Source organism: Ascaphus truei, chromosome 1 (assembly GCF_040206685.1).
Source record: "Ascaphus truei isolate aAscTru1 chromosome 1, aAscTru1.hap1, whole genome shotgun sequence".
NCBI classification, from domain to species: domain Eukaryota; kingdom Metazoa; phylum Chordata; class Amphibia; order Anura; family Ascaphidae; genus Ascaphus; species Ascaphus truei.
In genome coordinates this window covers 277,665,743-277,690,477 of record NC_134483.1, presented here as the reverse complement: position 1 = coordinate 277,690,477, position 24,735 = coordinate 277,665,743, and the positions used below count along the sequence as shown (strand labels likewise).

General features: G+C 46.6%; 1 protein-coding gene and 1 long non-coding RNA gene across 3 annotated transcripts in view; one reads left to right on the top strand and one right to left on the bottom strand.

The window, feature by feature from the left end:
• Nucleotides 1–6,045: 6,045 nt before the first annotated feature.
• LOC142497140 (uncharacterized) lies at nt 6,046–23,297 on the bottom strand. Its single transcript, XR_012802185.1, has 4 exons — nt 22,875–23,297; nt 22,322–22,688; nt 20,583–21,606; nt 6,046–7,577 (listed from the first exon to the last, which is right to left on the bottom strand). It is a non-coding gene; the product is annotated as an uncharacterized LOC142497140 (long non-coding RNA).
• Nucleotides 22,744–24,735, top strand: part of LOC142497131 (acidic leucine-rich nuclear phosphoprotein 32 family member D-like) — a 355,631-nt gene continuing 353,639 nt past the window's right edge. For both annotated transcript variants that reach the window (XM_075604536.1, XM_075604546.1), the window contains exon 1: nt 22,744–22,829. In XM_075604536.1, coding sequence (XP_075460651.1) covers nt 22,776–22,829 — 54 coding nt within the window. In that variant the 5' untranslated portion in view covers nt 22,744–22,775. The remainder of the gene's footprint in view (nt 22,830–24,735) is intronic.

Genomic DNA, 24,735 nt, shown 5'->3' with positions numbered 1-24,735 from the left:
TAAACCTCATCTGTCATTTACCTGCCCACGTTTTCAATCTCTCCAAGTCCTTCTGAAGAGAAATTACATCCTGCTCTGATTCAATTACCTTACACAATTTAGGATCATCAGCAAAGATGGAGACTTTGCTCTCGATGCCAACCTCAAGGTCATTAATAAACAAGTTAAAAAGCAGGGGTCCCAGTACCGATCCCTGATGTACTCCACTCACGACTTTAGCCCAACCTGAAAAAGTTCCATTTATGACAACCCTCTGTTGTCTGTCTTTTAACTCGTTTTCAATCCAGGTGCATATATTATTACTGAGTTCAATTTTCTTTATTTTGTACACCAACCTCATGTGTGAAACCGTATCAAAAGCCTTTGCAAAATCTAAGTAGAAAGAAGATATCCAAAAGGAAAGTAGCTGGAGCACAGCTGATTCAAAGGAACTGGCAGGCAGGCAGGATACAAAAAAAGTTTATTTACTAAAAAAAAGTACATAATGTTGGTCCTGGCAGGTACTCTGACACGTTTTGCGCACAGGGCGCTTTGACAAAGAGTAATCTGACAGGAAAGAGATAAACATAGATATAGGTGAATTACAGCTGTTAAAAATCAATAGAAATTGAATGCAGAGACATGTCATTGGTTGAGTTCCAAATGCAACAGACTATTCACATGTGTCAAATAAGCCTCAGACTTCTGGTTAACCCAATATGACACATTTCTGTTACATTAAGACCAATGTGAGTAACATATAACCATTACAAACAAACATGAAACATATACACATGACTAAGTCAGAACTAATTTTATGGTACTTAAAAGATAATAAATGATGAAAGATGAAAATAAAAATGAAAATACAAATAAATTATTATGTAATAATATCTAATAAATCTATATATATATTTATACACACAAATCTCTATAAATGCAGGGTAATAACTGGAAATAACAGAAAGCAAGGAACATGAGCATATAATTAATGAAATGAAGGAAAGGGGAAAAGGAGGGGAGGGGTGGAGGGGGAAAAGGGGAGGTGGGGGGGAAGGGGTGAGAGGGGAAAAGGAAGGGAGGGAAAGGGAGAGAGGGAGGGAGGGAAGGGGGAGGGGAAGGGGGAAAAGGGAGGGGGGAAGGGAGGGGGGAGAAGAGAGGGGGGGGGAGAAAAGGGGGGGAGAAGGGGATGGAAGGAAGGAGAGAGGGAGGACAAAGATAGTGGGTGGGAATAGCTGTTAGCCTAAAAAATGTTTTAGTTCCCACTCCACATTCATCCCTCTAGGATGCAGGGTATCTAAATGAAATACCCAAAACATTTCTCGTTGATTAAGAATATTTTCTCTATGTCCTCGTCTCTTAGGCATAGGAATGTGTTCTAACCCAAAGAATCTAAAATTCTTAATTCCTCCCTTGGGACAAGAGGAGAAGTGTCTGGGTACCGGATGTTCAGAGTCACTTCATTTGGTTAATCGAACATGTTCAGCTATTCTATTTTAAAGGGGCCTAATTGTACGCCCAACGTATTTCATATTGCATCCACATACCAGAACATAAATAATATGGCTAGTATGACAGTTCATAAACGTAGTAAATTTATACTTAAAGCCTAAAGATGTAATATTAATTCTACGAATAGGTTTTACATATTGGCAAAATGAACAATGACCACATTTGTGGAACCCAAGTGGTATCCCTTTAATGTGTTCTTGGGTAGAGGAGCTGAACATACTAGGGGAAATTAAAGAGCCCAATGTTCTAGCTCTCTTGAAGACCATTCTCGGTCTGTCTGTTAGAACTGTTTTTAGTTGGGGATCTAATTGTAATAAACCCCAATGTTTCTGAATAATTTGACGAATTTGATTAGCTTGTCCATTATATTGAATGATGAACAATGGTTCATTATTATTCTTCACCCCTCTGTTAGTTGCAAAAGATCTAACTTTTTTGATAATCACCATCCCAAATAAAAAACAAGTCGTCAATATAGCATTTGTACAAAACAATATGGTGAAGAAAAACTGATGTTGTTTTTTCAATAAATACGGAAACATTGTTTCAAGAAAGAACCCTGAAAACCAGCACTCCAACCACCTAACACTCAATTGGCAAAAATCATAAAGTTACAACTTGCAAACAACTACTAAAATTTCTACTCATACTATTACTCTCTTTAGCAGGTGATATTGAATCTAACCCAGGCCCTCCCATTTCAACTCTGTCCCATACTCCTGAGAATACCCCCTTCAAATTCCAAAAAGGGCTATCTGTCGCCCACATAAATATCTGGAGTCTGCTGCCCAAACTGGACGAACTAAGAGCATGGTGCCTTATGCATAAACCAAAAGCCATCGTTCTTACAGAAACATGGCTAACCCCTAAAACCCCTGATGCACATATTGCCATTCAGGGATACTCAATTTCTAGGAGAGATAGGTCAAAGAGAGGAGGAGGGGTGTTATTTTATATTGCAGACACCTTACAGTTTACACTGTTAAATTGCCCCCCAAGCCCATCCTCTTTGAAATCCTAGTTGGCAGAATATGCCTCCCCTTTTCTAAGCCCATCTTGCTTACTGGCATCTACCGCCCCCCTAAAGCCCCTCTACAATCCCTGATTCATATCATCCAGTTTCTTGGCTCCATTTCCTCTCTGAATGAAAAGAGTGAGCTGCTAGTTCTTGGGGATTTTAACTTCAATTGGCTTGACCCTAAAAACCACAAAATCCACACACAAATTAAATCGCTTAACCTATCGCAACTCATTTCCCAACCCACACGAACAAACCTGAAATCGCACAACCATTCCTTGCTTGACTGGATTCTCTCCTGAAATCCCAGCAGAATCCAATTCTCTGGCATCCTTCCTGACATTTTCAGTGACCATGCAATAGTGTACTGTGTAAGGAAAATGAAACCGCCCCAATCAAGCCCTAAAGTTCTCCTCACTAGAACATTTAGAAACTTTAACCCACAACAGTTTCTGGCTGACCTTACCAACTGCCCTTGGCACAGAATCGATTTAATTCCCGACCCTGATTCTGCACTTGACTATTTCCAATCCGAGTTCTTAAAACTCTGTGATACCCATGCTCCACTACGCAGAATAAGGGTACGGGGTGCCCACCTTCCATAGGTAACACCTGACCTTATAGCACTCTACCAGTTCAGGGATGCCTTGTGGAAAAGCCACAAAGTAACTGGCACTACCAAGGATCTCAATCATTACAGATGCCTGCGGAATATGTGCACAAGGCAAACAAGGCATGCAAAAGCACAATATTACTCTGACAATCTCCTCCAGAATATATCAAACCCAGCTAACTTCTGGAAGGTTATCAACAACATATTCCAGCCTTCTAACCATCAACAGCCAAGTAATATCACTAAGGGGGATATTACTCTGACAAATCCCACCGACATTGCAAATGCATTCAATGATTACTTTGTGGGGTGTGCTACTAACTTATTAATGAAACGCAACCCAAACCACAAACCTGAATCTCATCCTGGGAGTACCCATATAGCCCCACCCCCTCCCAACACTGCCCACAATTTTCAATTTGGCCCAGTATCTGAAGAGATTACACAAGCGCTCCTCAAATTACAACTAAGCAGCCAATGTGGACCTGACTTACTACAAACTAGGTTCCTAAGACTTGGTGCCCCAGCAATTGCCAAACCAATTGCTTCCATAGTCAACTCTATCCTGTCTGCAGGCCAAATCCCTAAGATCTGGAAAACTGCAAGAGTTGTCCCAATCTTCAAAAGTGGGGACAAAAACACTGTCTCAAACTACAGACCAATCTCCCTTCTCCAAATCCTATCCAAAGTCATGGAAAAATGTGTCCTCTCCCAACTAAGCGATTACTATACCAAGACAAATTTCCCTAGCCAATTCCAATCTGGATTTCGCCCCAAACACTCTACCGTAACTACCCTGCTAAAAGTTTGCAATGAAATCCAGTGTGGAATGGAACGTGGACAACTCACTTGTGCAATATTCCTAGATTTTGCAAAGGCTTTTGATACTGTAGATCATGCTATCCTGCTTAACAAACTCCAGAGCTCCGGAATAGGGAAGCATGCTTTAAACTGGTTTCAGTCCTACCTATCAGGTAGATCCCAACATGTGTCCATCTTTGGCTCTAACTCCAACCCCATGGATATCACCTGTGGCGTCCCGCAAAGCTCTGTTCTGGGGCCCCTACTCTTCACAGTGTTCATCAATGATCTTCCCACAGCTTGTAAGGAAGCTTCAATACACATGTATGCAGATGACACAATCTTATATGCACACAGCCATAGCCTCTCCGAACTTGAACACGTACTTCAGTCTGACTTTATGAGACTCGAAAACTGGATTTCCCAAAACAAACTATTTTTAAACACTGACAAGACTGAACCAATGGTATTTGGGACCAAGACTAAATTTTTAAAGCTTCCAGCGACTAAGCTCCAGATTAGAACCAACACTAACACCACCCTAATTCCTGTTACTAGTTTTAAATACCTGGGCATGTGGTTGGACTCCCACTTAACATTCGGAATGCACATTGATACCCTGACAACCAAGACCTATGCCAAACTAGGGGTACTTTACAGGAACAAATCCTCCCTAAGTCTCCTGGTCAGAAAGCGTATCGCACAGCAGATGTTAATGCCAATTATTGACTATGGAGACATAGTATATGGCTCGGCACCTCAAATCCACCTTGGCAAACTTGACACCCTCTACAATTCAATTTGTCATTTTGTTCTCCAATGCAACTGTAACACACATCACTGTGAAATGCTCAAAGAACAAGATTGGTCATCACTCGAGTCTAGGCGCAAAGTTCACCTGTCCTGTCTTGCCTTCAAATTCTTTATGGGCAAGCTACCCAGCTACCTGAACAAGCTCCTCACCCCTACCACATGCAGCACCTATCATCTGAGATCAGACTCCAAAAGACTGTTCATGGTCCCAAGGCTCAACAAAGTATCCGGACGTTCCTCCTTCTCTTACCGTGCACCCCAAAACTGGGACAACCTACCAGAGACTCTCACATCCACCACCAGTTTAAGTTCTTTCAAATCTAAGGCTGTCACACATTTTAATCTGGTCTGTAACTGTTTCATACGCCCACAATATTTATTATCTTTACTGTGCATGCAATGTCTTGTATATTATGTATACTCTGTTCATTTATGTAACTATTTGTAACCATGTTTGGTAAGAAGAAACGGCGGTCACTGCTGCTCCACACAAATACTCCAACCAGGCTCGTAAAAACTAAATAATTTTAATGATCAAAAACAAAAAAGAACTTCCACATGGTAGTGTACCTCTGACGCGTTTCGTTCTATACTAGAACTTTATCAAAGAGTAACACTCTCTGCTTCCTTCTCACTCTAAATACACAAAGCCCTCCACACATTGGTCAGAATATCTCACATGACCAGTCTCGGCCAATAGGCTGAGACCCAATCGCAGTGCAGTAGTATAGACTTAATGTCTATTGGCTATAAATCACCACATGACTGTTCTCAGCCAATAGATTGAGAACCAATCAGGATCAAGAAATATCGGCTTGTATCTAGAGACAGAAGGAGGTGCTCGTGAGTGTGTACAACGAACACAATCTGTCACAGAGTAGCAACATTAAAACTAAATACTGTTACAACACAAACTGACAATACAAGAAAAAGAGAGTTTAAAAACAAATACATGTGGAACTAAAGCAACATTTAACCATTCTGTTGGCTCATCCTAAATATCATGCATATGTATAACACACAGAATCCTAATTATTATAACAATAAAGCAGCTACATGGTCCTAGAATGATGTTTTTATATATGCAACTACTCAATAATCACAGCAATAACCAATTGATATTTTAAAGAGCCTACAGTATACAGAAAAAAATCAATATTGCAACATGATATATACATTAATATCTATTATAAAACTTCAATAAATGCACACAATAATGGTGACGCTGATATTGAACAGTATCTCATAAATATTACATACCAAAATAATGATATGAAAACACATCTTGTATAATTATAATACTGTTACAACTTAATTCATTAATATTCACATAAACAAATTATTAGAGATGTAATAGGATATGCATAACCAATTTAAATGCAAAGATCCATATCTCGAACACAATGAATATATATGGGAAGCTAGGTGGACAAAAAATGTTTTAGCTCCCAGTCTAAGTTTATACCAGATGGTTGAAGTGTGTTCAGGGTATGGATCCAAAACATTTCCTGTCTATTTAATTTATTAACCCTATCTCCTCCTCTTGGGTGACACGCTATATGCTCAATTGCTGAAAAAGTATAATGGGTTATACCTCCGTTCGGGCAGAGACTAAAGTGTCTTGTATATAATGTATACCCTGTTCATTTATGTAACTATTTGTAACCATGTATTATTTGTCTTAACTCTGTGCCCAGGACATACTTGAAAACGAGAGGTAACTCTCAATGTATTACTTCCTGGTAAGATATTTCATAAATAAATAAATAAATAATATGGATTCTACTATATGATGATTTGTTTCACTGATCTTCAATTTCAAAGAGACACTGAATCATTTCTCTTCATTGAGCACTGATAGACTTTCTCAGTGCTGACATCAGCCCTGAGTATAACTTTTCTCTGCAAAATCTAAGTAGACCACATCAACTGCATTACCCTGGTCTAAATTCCTACTTACCTCCTCAAAGAAACAAATAAGGTTAGTTTGGCAAGATCTATCCTTCATAAATCCATGCTGACTATTACTAATAATTTTGTTTTCCATTAAGTATTTCTGAATGTTATCCCGTATTAAACCTTCAAGTAGTTTCCCTACTATTGAAGTCAGGCTTACAGGTCTGTAATTTCCCGGTTGTGATCTATTTTTGAATGTATTTTTCTTACTCTTTTCAAAGGTTTTGCATTTCTTCAAAAATTGCAGTGGCCGCAGGAGAAAAAAACCATAAGGAATGCCCCGAATGCAGTTTTTTTCATCAAAAGATTGGAATAAACTAGGGGACACTGATGTCGCAATGGTATTTGAAAACCATGCAAGATCCCCTTGTTAGAATCAGTCGTAGATCCAGATCTAATCTAAGGCCACGTCCATAGAGGGGGGAGCAGTGCTGAGGCGGGCTGACGCTGAGGCTCGCCTGCTGAAGCCTGTGTGATTTCATGGACTTGCAGGCGAGCCAGCGTGCGCAAACGGAGGCGGAGCAACGGGGTCAGCAGGGGTCGAAGCGCCGACGTGAACGTCATGGCGCCAGGCTGCGGAGCGGAGGCGGAGCAACAGGGTCAGCTGGGGTCGAAGCGCCGACGTGAACATCATGGCGCCAGCATCAACGTCACGGCGCCGGCATCAACGTCACGGCGCGAGGCAGGAAAACAGTGTGGGCAATATCAGTGTCCTAAGTTCTCCCAGTCTCTGCTTGTTGGGTGTGTTCCGGACCCTGTGCCCAGTCGGTGTATAGGACGTTGATTTACCTGTCCCCCCCTCCCCCGTCCCCCTTGTATTTTGTAAAGTTAGGGTGCGAGGCGTGAGGCACACTAGCTGAGGTAAAGAGGGGAGAAATAAACAAGCTGTAAAAAAGAGAGGTAAACAGAGAAAAAGATAATTAAAGCTAATGATAAAGCAGCAAAGCATAACAACTAAAGAAAATAGCTGCTGAAAGCATAATATAAGCACAAGAAAAAAAAACTTGACTGTGACGGGAGACGCGCTTAATAACACATTTATATTTCATGGGTCCTGATTGAGCAGAACAGGTTGAGCAAAATAAACTGAGATTTATTCCCTTGATAGGCAAACACACGACAACTGCAGAATAAACTTAGTAATTACACTTACGGGTAGAGAAACAGAGGATAATGTCCAGAAAGGTGCCAAGCACCAGAAGATTGTCCTTTAAAATGTAGTCCATTTGCAAATTGCCAAATAAATAGCCAGTCCAATCCTTCTGTGAATGTGCAAAGTCTTTTCTGGTTCTCTGGGATTGGTCTGGATGCCCAGGGCTAACGAAATCCTGAAGCAGGGCAAGTTTCCTTGTTGCGATGTTTTTTAACCCCATGCGTTCTGGAATCATAGCCGCTGTACTTAGGTCTTATCCGCTTGAAGAAATCAGGTAGCAACAGCAACAACAGCAACACAGCAACAACCCAGGAATGAGGGGTACAGGCCTTTTTAAGGACAAGGGCCTGTGAAGTGTTACATTAGCCTCATCCCATTGGCAAGGAATTATCTTCCTCCTATCAGAACCTGCCATGTCACATGGGCAAATCCTACAGCCAGCTCAGGTAACTCTGAGCCTGCTCAGTAAGCAGCTTGGTAGCACTGCTAAGTAAAAAGGGGCCACTCATTTCTGGGGACGCAATGTCTGGAGTTTGGTCCCAAGGTGTAAAATATCTAGGAGGAGTAACAGGACCTGCTACTCAGAAACATCCTGATTAAGTGACACTTTAAGAATCTGGGGTCTTTCATGTATGCATAACATTTGTTCCTTAATGCATTACAAAGGCAGGCAGAAAAAAAATAGCATCCTGCCGGTACATTTTAAAACTGCAACAGAAAGGCACTTTATCAAAAAAATATGTTTCCCTTATGACAAAGTTATATTTTTAATATGTGTGTTCTTGGGGGGTTACACTGAGGCTGCACCCCAAAAATCAGGGTGCTGGCTCACTCCGTTCCTAAATTAGCAGTCTTAAAAGGGGAACAGCATACAATATTAACCCCTTCATCCCCAATACGAAATAGGGGTAACCAGCCGAGCCCACTGCCTTTATTAATGCGCTGATTACCCCCCATTTTCACCACACCTCCCCCACTCAAAGCCCAAGGTTTGCCCTGGCCACCTCCTCTGGTGGTTGGGCTGACCTGAGGGTTTTTGAAGTCATTAGGTCTTGGGGATTGTCCTGCCAGGAGAGGCCATCAGCGTTCCCATGCTCACTGCCTTTCTTGTGCTGAATGGTGAAAGTCACATTCTTGCAAGGCCAGGCTCCAGCTCAAGAGCTTGGCATTCTCTCCCGACACCCTCTGCAACCAACTTAGGGGGTTATGGTCAGTGATAACAGTGAAGTGTCTGCCATACAGAGAGGGCTGTAGCTTCTTTAGCGCCCATACTATGGCCAGACACTCCATCTCAATAGTGGCATATGCCCCTTCTCTGGGCAGCCGCTTGCGGCCCAGAAACATCATTGGAGGTTCCCTGACCTCCTCCCCCACCTGGCTGAGCACAGCACTAATGCCAACGTCTGAGGCATCAGTCTGCTCCAGAAACTTCTTGGAATAATCTGGAGCAGCAAGGATGGGTGCAGTCTTCGAAGCCTGAAATGCTTTTTCCCAGGCTGGAGACCAGACTACCAGCACAGACTGTCGCTTCTGGGTCAAGTCAGTCAGGGGTTTAGCAATGGCACTATACTGGGGAACAAACTTCCTATAGTAGCCTGCAGTGCCTAGAAATGCCATGACCTGCTGCTTGGTTTTGGGAGTGGGCCACTGCACTACTGCCTCTACCTTAGCTGGTTCTGGCTTGAGGTGCCCTCCACCCACCCTATGCCCTATGTATAAGACTTCAGCCATCCCTACTAAGCACTTGGTGGGTTTTAAGGCGAGACCTGCCTCCCTAATCCTGGCTAGCACCGCAGCTACATGAAGTAAGTGTGATTCCCAGGAGTTACTGAACACAGCAAAATCATCCAGATAAGCCTTTGCAAACCCTTGCATACCCTCTAGCAAACGATTGACCAGGCGGTGGAAGGTAGCCGGTGCATTCTTCATCCCAAATGGCATCACTAAGAACTCATGGAGGCCACTTGGGGTGATGAAAGCCGACTTCTCCCGAGACTCCTGGGTCAAAGGGATCAGCCAGTACCCTTTACTGAGATCCCTGGTGGTCAGATACCTTGCCCCCGCGAGTTCATCCAGCAACTCATCCATGCGGGGCATGGGGTAGGCATCTGAAACCGTCCCTGCATTGAGCTACCGGTAGTCCACATAGAACCAGGTGGTCAAATCCTTCTTAGGTACTAGGACTACCGGACAAGCCCAAGGGCTCTGGGATGGTACAATTACCCCTAGGGACAGCATCTCCTCCACCTCCCTCTCTATACTGCCCTTCACCTCTGCTGACACTCTATAAGCATGCTTATGCAGAGGTCTCCGATCCCCTGTAAGCACTGGGTGCTCAGTGATGTGTGTCCTCCCAGGTTTGTCCGTGAACAGAGCCCTATACTGCTCTAGCATTGCTGCTACCTGTCCTGGATACCAACCCCAGACCTGCCTGAAGCCAACTATCCTCTCCCTGTATGTCCCCACATACCTCTGCACTCTCTCTAGTGCCCTCCTGACCAGGCGGTGGGAGGTAGCCAGAGCATTCCTCATCCTGAATGGCGCCCTGACAAACTCACAGAGGCCATTCTGAAGGCTGAAGACTGACTCCCCCTTTGCCTTCCTCTCTACACTGTCTGCCACCTCTGCTGGTACTCCATAGGAATTCTTATGCAGAGGATGCAGATCACCTGGGAGCACAGGCTGATCTGTTCTATGTGCCCTGCCCAGCTTGTCTGAGAACAGGACCCTAGGCTGCTCTACCCTAGCCCTGGCTTCTGCCCCTGCCTGCCTACCTCCCAGGACCCCTAGCTCAACTAGGACCCCCCTAGGAAACCCTATCCTACCTAAGAGGCCTGGCACTGCCTGAGCTACTTCCTGAAACATGTTCCCCATTCCTGGTAACAGGTTCAGGAGCATCTGCACATAATCACCCGCTTTACCCTCTGGCTGGCAGGCGTCCCAGGGGTGGCCAAAGTCTGCCACTGCCCCTGCTGCCTCCGGCCAGAAGTAAGGCTGCAACAGCTGGGTTCTCATGTGAGTGACCCCCTGATGCCCCACTAGTGGACTGGGGAAGGCTACCTTCAACACTTGCTGCCTACCCTCCCTGGGTCCCACTAACCATCTTCTACCTGTCCAGCCCCTGGCTAACCCGGTAAAACCTGGCTACCTACCCCAGAGCCCGCGGTGCCACAGCCTGTGGTCTGACCCCCCGCTGTCACAGGACTCGGACGCCCGCAGTCCCATACCTTCTAATCTGGGGTCAGCTTTCACCGCATCCCTATCTGCTGTCCCTAATTCTAACCACCCACCCTTAGTCTCTAAGTCAGGGGTAACAGGGACAGGTAAAGGGAACAGTAAGTCAGTCACTGGTTGCGACTCAGTAGTCTGGCTTACCTGTCTGGTCTCCACAGAGGCCACTGGAACCGTTGGTCCCAAATGCAGGGGGACAGAGGTTGATTCTGCTGTGATTCCTGATGACAGGCTCTTAGGAATCGCCGCAACAGCAGGCAATTCCGCAGCAACCACACAGATCACAGGCTCCAGGTTATTGCTAAGGCGCACCTCAGCAGTTACCCTGGACAAAATCCCCACCTCCCTCATGCCATTATTGGCAACCCCATCCAAAATGATCTGGGCACCCTGTAAGGACCGCAGCCCTCCATCAGGCATGGTTCTTTGCACCCCGGTGCCCGGGAGCAAATCTTCTGGCTGCACCAGAATAAAAGCAGCACCCAAATCTGGCAAGCTCCCTGCTTGCCGGTCACCAAAGGTAACCCTCCGTGGGTGCCTGCTCAGGACATCCACAGGCTGCATCTCGACTGATGCAGTTGGACATCCTCTGCTCACTGCTGCTGGCTCTGAGGTGACAAAATCAGCATCTGCCTGGGACATCCCTCTTGGTTGTGGCTCCATTGCTGAGCTCTGTTCCTCTGTGTGGGCCAGCCCAATCTGGGTTACTGGCCCTGCAGCTTGTGAACGTTGCCCCTGATGGGGTCCCCCAGACCGCTCACGGTCCGGGCAATGTGACTGGATGTGGCCCACCTTGTGGCAATGATAGCACCGTCTCTCAAGCTTGAACTCCGCTGAGGTACAGACAGGTCCCCTCTAGCCGGAATGGCTGCCTCTCTGGGGACTGCTGTGTTGCTCACCAAGGCTCTGCTGGTTACATATTCATTTGCTTCCACAGCAGTTACTCTGGGAACGTCCTGTTCCCCGCTGACAAGGTGGGAGTGAGGGGGCCTTCCAAGCGCTGTCGACAGGAGCTCAAGTCGCTGTTCATAGCTAAGCCCTTCTCCCCAGGCGGTGAGGAGTGCAATGAGTTCAGAGGTAGCAAGTCCGGTCGCCGCAGCGACTGATCAATCTGCACCCCCTGGCACCACGCCACCCTCTTCCAAGCGGTCACTGACATCCTGCACTCCGGGCTGAGTACTGTCTGCTGGCGGGGCTATCTTGCCCTCATATTCTTCTAAATCCTCCTCCAGCTGACTCTTTGAATGACCGTCTGTCGTGAACCCGTACCCCACACATCTCTCCACTATCTGCGCCCGGTTCCAGGTACAAAACCTTCCTGAGCGTGGACTCATGGTGCCACTGGGGTATAAGTCCAGAGACCAGTGAATTATCTCGTGCGTCTTTGGAAGTGTGTGTAAGTTGCCACTTGTCTGAGGAGCTTGCAATCTACAAGGTCCTCACTATATTGCAGGACACTGCAATATAGGCTCAATCAGTATCTCACCAGCTGCCACCAGTTTTAAACACCTGTGACGGGAGACGCGCTTAATAACACATTTATATTTCGTGGGTCCTGATTGAGCAGAACAGTTTGAGCAAAATAAACTGAGATTTATTCCCTTGATAGGCAAACACACGACAACTGCAGAATAAACTTAATAATTACACTTACGGGTAGAGAAACAGAGGATAATGTCCAGAAAGGTGCCAAGCACCAGAAGATTGTCCTTTAAAATGTAGTCCATTTGCAAATTGCCAAATAAATAGCCAGTCCAATTCTTCTGTGAATATGCAAAGTCTTTTCTGGTTCTCTGGGATTGGTCTGGATCCCCAGGGCTAACGAAATCCTGAAGCAGGGCAAGTTTCCTTGTTGCAATGTTTTTTAACCCCTTGCGTTCTGGAATCGTAGCCGCTGTACTTAGGTCTTATCCGCTTGAAGAAATCAGGTAGCAACAGCAACAACAGCAACACAGCAACAACCCAGGAATGAGGGGTACAGGCCTTTTTAAGGACAAGGGCCTGTGAAGTGTTACATTAGCCTCATCCCATTGGCAAGGAATTATCTTCCTCCTATCAGAACCTGCCATGTCACATGGGCAAATCCTACAGCCAGCTCAGGTAACTCTGAGCCTGCTCAGTAAGCAGCTTGGTAGCACTGCTAAGTAAAAAGGGGCCACTCATTTCTGGGGACGCAATGTCTGGAGTTTGGTCCCAAGGTGTAAAATATCTAGGAGGAGTAACAGGACCTGCTACTCAGAAACATCCTGATTAAGTGACACTTTAAGAATCTGGGGTCTTTCATGTATGCATAACATTTGTTCCTTAATGCATTACAAAGGCAGGCAGAAAAAAAATAGCATCCTGCCGGTACATTTTAAAACTGCAACAGAAAGGCACTTCATCAAAAATATGTTTCCCTTATGACAAAGTTATATTTTTAATATGTGTGTTCTTGGGGGGTTACACTGAGGCTGCACCCCAAAAATCAGGGTGCTGGCTCACTCCGTTCCTAAATTAGCAGTCTTAAAAGGGGAACAGCATATAATATTAACCCCTTCATCCCCAATACGAAATAGGGGTAACCAGCCAAGCCCACTGCCTTTATTAATGCGCTGATTACCCCCCATTTTCGCCACATTGACATTAAGCATGTCTATGTCAAAGGAGATGTGGTTTTTCCCCCTAATTTATTTATTTATTTATAAAATATTTTAATGGAGAGTGTCCAATGTGAAAACTACTTTTTTGGGTGGCAGTACATGAAATTAATCGTCAGTGTGAGACACTTGGTGAATTTGCCACATTGTACCCAATTCTACGTTTGCACGAGCAAAAATTCTACGAATATATGAGAATGTCAATAAAAACATTTGACTGTATCTTGAAACATATTGAAGACTAATTTTTGCAACATCATTCGTGCAGAAGAAAGATTGATGGTCACTTTGCGGTAAGTTTTCCAATATATATATACTCGTCCATACATATATATGTGTATATATAAATATATATATACTCTTTAATATATATATATATACATTTTCTAAAGATGGGAGCATGTATAAATCTCATCAAAAATATACCTAAATGTAGACGCACACACATACATACATGTTATATATATATATATATACTAGCTGAGAGACCCGGCGTCGCGCGGGATGTAATGTTCCCGCTCCTCTCTCTCCTCTCCCTTTCTCTCTCTCTTCCCCTGTCTTCACCCTCACTCTCTCTTCACCCCTCCCCCCTCTCTCTCTTCCCCTGTCTCCCCCCTCTCTGTTTGTCCCCCATTGACATCAATCCGGTCCCCCCCCCCCATTACAGGTCTGGTCCCCGCCCCCCCCTTTACAGCTCCGGTCCCCTGCCCCCCCTTTACAGCTCCTTTCCCCCCCTTTACAGCTTCATGCAGTATGTGTGTGTGTGTGTGTGTGTGTCAGTCAGTGTGTGTATGCGCGTAAGGCAGTGTGTGTGTCAGCCAGTCAGTGTGTGTGTTTGTGTGCGTGCGTCAGTCAGTATGTGTGTGCATGCGTCAGTCAGTGTGTGTGTGCGTCAGTCAGTGGGTGTGTGTGTGCGCGCGTCAGTGGGTGTGTGCGCGCATCAGTCGATGTGTGTGTGTCTGTGCGTCAGGCTGTGTGTGTGTGTGTGTGTGTGCGCGTCAGTCATTGTGTCTGTGTGCGCGTCAGTCAGTGTGTGTGCGGCAGTGTGTGTCAGCCAATCAGTGTGTTTGTGTGTGTGTGCGTCATTCAGTCAGTGTGTGTGCGCGTCAGTCAGTGGGTGTGTGTGCACGTCAGTGTGTGTGTGTGTGTGTGTGTGTGTGCGTATCATTCAGTCAGTGTGTGTGTGTGTGTGTGTGCGTCAGTGTGTGTGTGCGCGCGTCAGTCAGTGTGTGTGTGCGTCAGTGTGTGTGTGTGCGGCAGTGTGTGTGTGCGCACGTCAGGCAGTGTGTGTGTGTGCGCATCCGGCAGTGTGTTTGTGTCAGCCAGTCAGTGTGTGTGTGTCGTAGGCAGTCAGTGTGTGTGTCAGTCAGGGTGTGTGTGTCAGTCAGTATGTGTGTGTGTGTGTGTGTCAATCAGGCAGTTCGTGTGTCAGTCAGTGTGGTGCGCCCCCCCCCCTCTCTCCACCTCTCCCCCCTCTCCCTCTCCCCCCTCTCCCTCTCTCTCGACTGTTCAAAAAAGATCAACCCAGTGGCCTACCGTCTGCGTCTTCCTCCCTCAATGAAAATCAATGAAAATGAAAATTCCATGTCTCTCTGCTTAAACTTGCATTCCTGAGTCCTCGTATCCTGACCTCACCACACCACCTCCCCCCATTCTTGTACAGGGACAGCAGGAATACAAAGTCAAGTACATCCTGGACTCGAGGTCCTCCAGAGGAGGAGTACAGTACCTGGTTCACTGGAAGGAGTTGGTCCAGAAGAACGCTCCTGGGTTTCCCACTGGCACCTCCACGTCCCCCGTCTCGTTCAAGCATTCCAACATAGGAATCCCTCCAAGCCGTTTCATGGACGCCCGGAGGTCAACCCTGAAGGGCGGGGTACTGTAACACCCGGGGAGTCACGCCGCCATCGGCGTGCTCCCCACTCACCGGCACTCCGCTCCCAGTCTCTCTCCATGCCGCCCGACCGCCGCGCTAAGGCACGCGTGCGCACACAGGCGCCATCCAAATAGTGCCGGTCCATGGCACGCACGGCGCGCACGGCGCGCACGGCGCGCACCCGGTCACACGCACGGAGGCGCGCCCACACGCACGGGAGCACTCTCCAGCCTGTTAAACCCTGCCTCCTAGCCCTCATTTCCACCTGCAATCTACCTATCGCAGTCCCGGCCGGCCACACACCTCCACGCTGCAGTTCCACTATTGGATGCCTTCTCCTACTTATGCTCAGCTGTGCCACTGGCACTTTGGCTGAGCATAGAACCTGTTGCTGTCCTCATCACTCTCTGCCTCCTTAGTCCTGTCTTGTCTTTCAGTCCTGAACCTGTGTACCGAACCGGCTTCCTCCTCGACTACTCCGAACCTCTGGCACCCGACCTTGGCTTACGGCATCGACTACTCCGCTCTCTCCGCTCCCGACCTTGGATACGGCAATACGACCACTCCGCTCTCTCCGCACCCGCTCTTGGCATACATTAATATGACTACGTTCCTCTCTCTAACCCCGGACTTGGCTAACAGTACCTCCTACTACCCGTACCTCTCCTGCCCCAGCCCGGATATCCAGACTAATCTACAATCAAGACGTGCCCTCGTGGCTGTGGGTGGCGTAATATCCATTCCCACCTCAGCACCGTGGTCCCACCTTGTTTGTGTTGAGCACAGCGTGACAGGGATTCGACGACCCCTTCTGCGAAGCGGTTTCTTCAGGGAGGCAGGGGCAGTGAAGCATGGCATTTCACTCACCCCAGCAAGTCCTGACACTGACTCCACAGCCGCCATCTTGACGGGATGGACACGTCTGGGCTAGGATTCTTCTCCGGACGACAGGCAAGTAATTGCCTCTTCCCCATAGGTTCCGCACAGCAGAGGTCAGCTTCTTCTGGGATGGGTGGGGACACCTCCTCCAGGACGCGATGCCGGGCGATTCAATCGCCCGGCCGACCAGTCGTATGGAGCTTGCCTGCTCCTTGGTTGCCTGGGGGAACATTACCCAACACCCCTGGGCAGTCTACTCACCCTCCGGATCCGCAGCAAGCACAGGTCCCAGTCCTGGGACCATCGGTAGTACCACGAGGTTGGTATAGGACCCCAGAACACTGGCACTTCGTGGAGATGGCATCAGGGCCCACGGGCCTACGGTTTTCCCCGTGGAATATAGATCGACTTAGCCCGCTGTTTTTGCTGGCACCGAACCATTTTGGCATCCGGCACATTAGGTAGCTGGGCACACAGGCCCACGATATCGCTCGCGGCATAGGCCTCCTCAGGGTCCGCACCTAAGGGTAGGCGGACCCAATAGTAGACAGGGTCAGGGCAGAGAGCAGGGGCCTCACCGGCTGGTGTGGAGGCCCGCTCAATTGGCTGAACTCTCACCAAAGTAGGTACAGGGCTGGCAGGCCGCATGTACAAGGCCCTGCAGTGCTGGCTGACGTGGCCTCCAGGTAGGCGGCAGTTGGGGCAGATGCACCAGATGATGTTGCCCACGGATTGTGACTACGAAGTAGCCACCAGGCAGATAATAATTCACTACTCAGACATTTTCTTTTTGGCTGAGATAGAATAGTTAACAGCACTTGGAAAAGGCAGTTCCTCTCTCTCCCCAAAGCTCCTCAGAACTGAAGTCCAACAGAGTGTGGTAATTCCTGAGGTAGAAGAAGAAGAAAACAGCGCACTGCCAGGGAGTCAGGTGGTATAAAATAAAAATCTATTTATTCAGCACAGGTACAAAAAAGGCATCACCCCTGGAGGTGGAACAAATCCTCCTACGCGTTTCCCTTTTTCCAACCCCTTCCTTGTTTTGTTCCACCATGCATTGTCCCCCGTCGTTATGACCATTGGTCTTCATCAACCTGCATTTGTCATTTATACTGTATGGACAGTGGTTTAATTTTAGGTAGTATTAGGATTTTTTCCAGCATTTAATGTTGATATCTATAGATTAATCGCAGTGAAACCTGCAAAACAACCATTGGAAGAAGAAATTCGCCATCACAGCAGAACAAATATATATATAAAGAGGTTCTACTGTTTTGGTTTTTAACATTGTGATATTTTATGTTCTTCTTTTTTCCTATTTCTTTCATTTTGGGGGTTGGATAGAGGAAAGGAGAAGGGATACGATTCGGGATTTTTTATTGTGTATGTCTGTAAGGGGATTGGGGTGACAGGGTTCAGGTCACGTTGTTTTTTCTTGTATCCACATATTAGATACTAGTATATATCCTTTGATTAATTATCTTGGCTCTCGTGCTATCCAGGCACTTATATGCTGTAACTCAATATTTCTTATGAGATTAGGGGGCAGATTTGTTTTTGTGGCCTCCGGCGGGCCCTGGGCATATCACTAAGGAGCTGGCTGGACCAGGGGGTGGAGGGCTCTCCGTGGATGTTTACATTGGCGGGTGCTCCGCTCGTGGTCCAATCGGCCGACAGGTGGGTGTGCCCGGGGGGTGGGGATTCACACAGAACTACCAGCCTGCATGTCAGACTTGAGCCAGCTGAGCTGAAGTGCGTGCGCAGACGGGGAGGAGACGCACTTCTACTCACGTCAACCCGTTGCTTTACAGGTGAGTGGTGGGGGCGTCACTCATTACATCATGTCCAGTATTTTGGCGACAAAATTAGATAATTGCTTGGGGCTGTTGTGGATATATATAGAGGGTCCCTTTCACCCCATACCCCATACTCCTTGATAAAGGACATTCGTGTCCGAAACGTGTAGGAGGACTTATTCCACCTCAAGGGGTGATGCCTTTTTTGTACCTGTGCTGAATAAATAGATTTTTATTTTATACCAACTGACTCCCTGGCAGTGCGCTGTTTTCTTCTTCTACCTCAGGATCATTGCCTGTACGGCTGGCATGCCACCATGGATTCCCCCAGACTGTAGGAGTGGGTAAAATCTTTTGCAATTTACTGTTTATTCATGATCATATATGGATGAGTACCATCACCTGTCATTTTCCTCCAATGAGGCCACATCAAGGTGACATTATGCATTTATGATTGTTCCCTCCAGGAGAAGTGAGGTTCTTATTGATTTGGTCACTCACAGGTCATACTTTAGTATATACCCACTCCGTAGTACAGTTGTATATAGGAGCCTTGTTTTAGGATTCATTGAATGATGAGCTTCGCCTTCATTGGAGCACCCATTCCCCACATACCCATATGTGGTAATTCCTGTCCTAGTAGAGACAGAGTCTTTGACTGGTTCATGCAATTTGGCCCCTCCCCTAGGTAGAACACAGAGTAAGGCAAGGTGGATCAAATGAGTGACTTGGCTCTGGCTGAGCCAGTCACTGCGATGGGCGGAGCCAGGTTTTCCCGCTGAAGAACTTGTAGCAACTTTTGCAACCTTGGGGCTTGCTTTTGCAAACCCATGCGGTCCCTCACTTTAGGCGGAGTGCCATTTTGGAAACGTGGAACATGCAACAACGTTGTTTTAAAGCATACAGCACAGCCATAGAAACAACTTTAGGTACACAGGGTCCCTGGTGACGACTCAGGGGCCCATTCCTCAGACTGTAGACTGCTACACAGTCCCGAAATGAAGGTGCACAAGATCCCTTACTCTACACTGTAAGGGGCCCGTCCCTTGTAGAACAGATATTGGGTAACAGCGCTCCCCGGTAACATTCCCTCAGGGGGTTACCCCAACATTGCACAGTACGTTGTGCATAGTGCATGGGTTGCCCCAGAGTCTGAAACATGCCGTTCCTTTAAACACAGTCTATGTGCTTGGTACCCAAGGGTCCACACGGTACATTGTGAAGGCCCTGGCCCATTTTCCAGTGAAGAAGGGTAACAGCGCTCCCATGGTAACATCACATAGAAGGGGTCGCCCCAACAAACACAGTCTATGTGCCCAGATACACAGGGTTCCTAACGGTGCGTGGTGAAGTTTGTCCTGGCCCTGGCTTCGCTGAAGGATAACAGCGCACCCCCAGTAACATCCCATCAGGGGGGTCGTCCCAACAAAGTTCTGTCTGGCTAAGGGTCTAGGCAGCCCCCTCCCTGGTGTCACCTCAGGTAGAGACTCCCCCCTTCCTTAACACAAACTGGGTGCCCGGAGGTCCCTGGAAACATACCTTCAGGGGCCGGCCCCGGCCTCTTTGTTGCAAAAGTTCTGATAACTTTCTGCACTGCTGCAAAAGCCCTAAAAGCCTGCCCTGGTCTTCATCTCAGCAACACCTCCAATTGTAGCGCTGCTTCCCCCACCCCCTGGGAGATCTTGCCTGGTTACAGGGTCTGTATGGTGCTCGGTACTTGTTTGGTGGATTCCAAGGGACATACAGTATAGGCACAGACCTCCGGTCAAAATCCTCCCTTGAAAACAGTTACACGACTCACCACCAAGTTCTCTGCTTCAGCACAGACCAGAAAGGTAAAGGGGGCATAAGGATGTGAGGTGTCCCTGACACAGTAAGAGGTTCCTAGGTTAAGGGGGATACTCATTTAATGCCCAGGTCACCCAGAAGCTGTATAGGGCATGACTCACCACTAAGTTAACTGCTTCAGCACAACCCAGGAAGGTAAACGGGGCATAGGGATGTGAGGGGTCCTTGAACCAGTCAATGGGTCCCTAGGTTAATGGGGATACCCAGTAAATGCCCAAGTCACCCAGAACCAGTATAGGGGTTCTGGGGGAACTCCAATCAGCTACAAGATTGTGAGGGGACTTTTAAAAGTCCAATCCTAAGAATTGTATAGAGAGTGGGGAATATGGCTGGTAAGAAATAAGGTGCAGCTTCTTATTCTATTTCCCATAACCAAAAGACAGGATATTTTTAAAGTGTATGTAGCACTGCTTCCCCCACCCCCTGGGAGATTTTGCCTGGCTATAGAGTCTGTATGGTGCTCGGTACCTGTTTGGCTCAGGTGATGCTGAGAGTTCCGTAATGACATGGGGAAACAGGACAGGCTTACGGTGCTTCTTGGTGTTCTTCTCCTTGGCGACAGCGCCTCCAGTCATAGTAGGCTTCAGTAGAGCTGAAGGCAGCCCCTACCATAACAGTCTTTACTCCCTTACTCCTGTCCAATAGACTGCCACTTAGCCAGAAGTATAAAAAGGGATGCTTTATTGTAGCAGTCACTGTTGATGTCATTACAGTGAATGCATTAGTTGTCAGGGTAAGTCCCAGGCTTCTAGATGGTGCTGGCCTTCTTGAGGCCATGCTATATTAGTTCTTGCTGCACTCAGCCCATGAGGGGCTGAAAGCATGCCTCTCTCCCAGCCGGGAGGAGACTGTACGTCCTTACCCCATGAAGGAGGGAGCTGGACTGACTCTCACTCCCCTCTAAGGGGCTTAGCTCTTTCCTATAATTTGGTCACTTCCTCCCTGAGGCTTATAGGGGAGGGCACCGGATCTGCACCATGATAGACGGCACACAGATTCCTATGTCACCTCCTGTTACTTAGGGAGTCAGTATGAGGAGGGGAAAAACCCCATAGGATAGCCTGTGACTGCCTGTAGCTACTAGGGTTTACGTGACAGGGAGGCAGAAAGTTAGCCTTGACAAGCCATGGCTATATGTATAATTTAGGGAACAGTCTGTTTTAAGACATATGCTTGTGCACAGTATAATGGGCTGGGACTCTCAGACAGTGCCACTGTGTCTACTCATATAGTGGGGATCAAAAGCCAGAGCGGACGTCTGAGGTGTCAAAACCATTTGGACAGGAGGGAAGAAGTCAAGTAACCACATCCTCAGATCAATGGACGCTTGTTGAATTTCCATTTGGCCCACCAGACTGGCCGGGGCCTGTCACCGTGGGGGGCATTGAGGGAATCAAGGGCCAGAGATGCCAAATTTTCTTGTGCGTCCTACCAGCTTGTCTCTGATTAGCTGCAGAGATTTTTCTCACACTCCTGATATGCGTGCAGTAATCTGTAATGAAAGTGAGGTGTATTATAACCCCTTGCGGCCATGAGATAGTTAGTTCTCCAAAGTGTTCTCCATAGACTTACAGTTGTAAGTCTCCAGCAAGAAAAGGGCTGCTTCAGCGAAAAGTTGCCTGGAATATTTTCTGTCCTGTTTTTCAACTGTTATCAGGGATAGGATTCTCTGCAGCTAGGAGAGTCTAGGTTGTTAACCCAATTCCCAAATAAGTGTGTATAAGGGGGAGGGACAGTGTGTGTGGGGGGAGGGGGAGGGACAGTGTGTGTGGGGGGAGGGGGGGGACAGTGTGTGTGGGGGGGAGGGACAGTGTGTGTGTGGGGGAGGGGGGGACAGTGTGTGTGTGGGGGGGGCAGTGTTTGTGTGGGGGGGGACAGTGTGTGTGTGGGGGAGGGGGGGACAGTGTGTGTGTGGGGGAGGGGGGGACAGTGTGTGTGTGGGGGAGGGGGGGCAGTGTGTGTGTGGGGGAGGGGGGGACAGTGTGTGTGTGTGTGTGGGGGGGGACAGTGTGTGGGGGAGGGGGGACAGTGTGTGTGGGGGGGGGACAGTGTGACTCCTGGGCAACGCCGAGTCTCTCAGCTAGTATATATATAAAATATATATATATTATTAACTTGTATCTAATTCCATGTTTGCAGCCTTGTTTGAACCCTAAAACCAACCCTGGTAGGCGGGTAAAAAGTAGGAACCATTTAAAAGGACTTACTGTAGCTTCTATGCTAAATATGCCTTCTTCCTTTTGCTTTCTTGTGCAAGTCAGGTTTTTCTTTTTTAGTGCCGCTCTCTGCCTTTTGCTGCAGCATTTGCTTGTAGCTGCAGTTATGTCCTGTGGCCAGGAGGGGTAATGTAGATGCGATATCTATATATGTTTTTTTTTTTTTTCCCCTCCATGGTTTCTCCTCCTTGCTCTTGTGAGTAACTTGGCGTTTGGTCTCGACAGCTTCCACACGTTTCCTATATACACAGAGCGAGAGCTCAGATCCTCTCCTCCATTAAAGGCACCGCAGGCTGCTGTTTGCAAGTAGGACACTGTGCAACTTCCCACCCAAACTTTTATTCCTGAGATAGATCACCTAGAAGAGAGTCGGGAGGGGAAGAAAAATATTATATATAGATCGGGGGGGGGGGGGGGGGGTGTGGGGGGCTACGACTAGCACAAAATGGACATGAAAAAAAGAATTCACCTGGAGCTGAGAAACAGGACGCCGTCTGATGTAAGATAATATCTCTATTATATATGTCAATCTATATTTTAATACCTTTCTCTTTTTCTGATCGCGCATCCGCCTGAAGTACATGTCTGCGATGGTCACTCTGTATTGCCTTCTGCAAACTACCCGGGCAAAGGACTCATTCTGCTCTTTAGTTCACTTTTCCTTTTTTTTGGAGGGGTTGCAAATGACGAACAGAATTGTCACCACATGGGCTTCTCTTATTTATTTAGCCTTCTTTGCTTTATTCCCCTATTACGGCTGTGGTAGAAATATTAGAGTAATCATGCATTATTAAATATTTTACACCCCAGTTTCGCTGGTTATGAAGAAGTGTGTGTGTACGTATATAATATCTGAAAGGTGGGAGGGCAAGTAGAGGTGGAGGGCTGATAAAGACATTTTAAAACGTGTTTAGGTCACACACACACACACACACACACACACACACACACACACACACACACACACACACACACACACACACACACACACACACACACACACACACACACACACACACACACACACACACACACACACACACACACACACACACACACACACTTACTTTTGTAGGTGAGTAATCATCGCCCAAATGCATAATTATAAATTTGTTTTACTGTGTGATTATTTTGCTCTTATCATTGCTTGGACTGACAGTGGATTGAAAAAGAAATCCCCCTCCCTCCACCCCATACACAAATAAAAACTTTCAGACTCTGCTTTATTTAAGGAGGGGGTGATTTATTTATAAGCAGGGTGATCATTCAAAGTGTGAGTGAGTTTGTTGTCTGCATGAAAGGAGCAGGGAGGATGGCGTTATGGAAAATTAGATTTAGATGGATGCTTTCATTGGTTTCCAGAGTTTCCAGTTACTCTTTTTTTTTTTTTTTTGCTGCCATGTTTTGCAAGTGTGGTAGCCCTTAAATGTTTAAAATAAGCAATGTTGTTTAGGGCTTGTGTTGCTACTCTTTCCCCTCTTTGATGTCTTGCTTCCTCCCTGCAGACCATGCTACTTGCTGGAGAAATGCATGGCACATTTGTCTCTCGTCTCCCACCACTTCACATGATGTCTAGTTGGAAAGAGGACTTGCACCTTTAGCATGTTGTACCTGTGTATATAGGGTTATTGGAGGTATTGGGCGGGGGAGGGGGGATTCATTTATTAGGTTATGTATGTTAGGAGGATGATGTGGGGCTGGTTTGTTTGCCTGATGGCAGGACAGAGGGTAGAAGCTATAGTCCCATTATTTTGTATATAACCTTCCCTGGTGCTTATTCAGGGAGTGCTGACCAGTTTGGTGACTTTAACTCCGTATGTGTCTAGGCAATGGAATATGGTGTTTGTGATCAGCAGTGTATTTGGAAAGAATATATATGATGATTTATATATGTGTACATAGAACAAAATTACACAAGTGTGTATGTGCATTATTCACACGTGTATATAAGACATTGTGTAAATTAAATTATAGAAAGAATAGCTAATTGTGTGTATTTATGGAGAATAATTGGAATGCTGTGTGTAAATACAGAAAGTTAGCTGATGGTAGTGTGTGTTAGCAGAGAAATACAAAAGCAATTGCAGATTGTGTATGAATATAGGGGGGAAATAGGAAGTTGTGTATGAAGAAGGAATTAAAACGTGCATTTAGAGAGAACTGCATGCCTATATACAAAATGGGGTCTAAAAATATGCATATAGAAATTACATATATGGTGTATACTGAAGGGATTTCACATTTGTGTGAATACATAGAAATGTGTAACTTGTATGTGACTATATAAGTGCATTGTTTTTTTTTAAAAACAATACAGTATATTATTGTACTATACACACAGAGGGAATTGCATATGGCACAGTTGTATATAATTGTGATGTAACTCTACGAAGAAGGTATTGTAT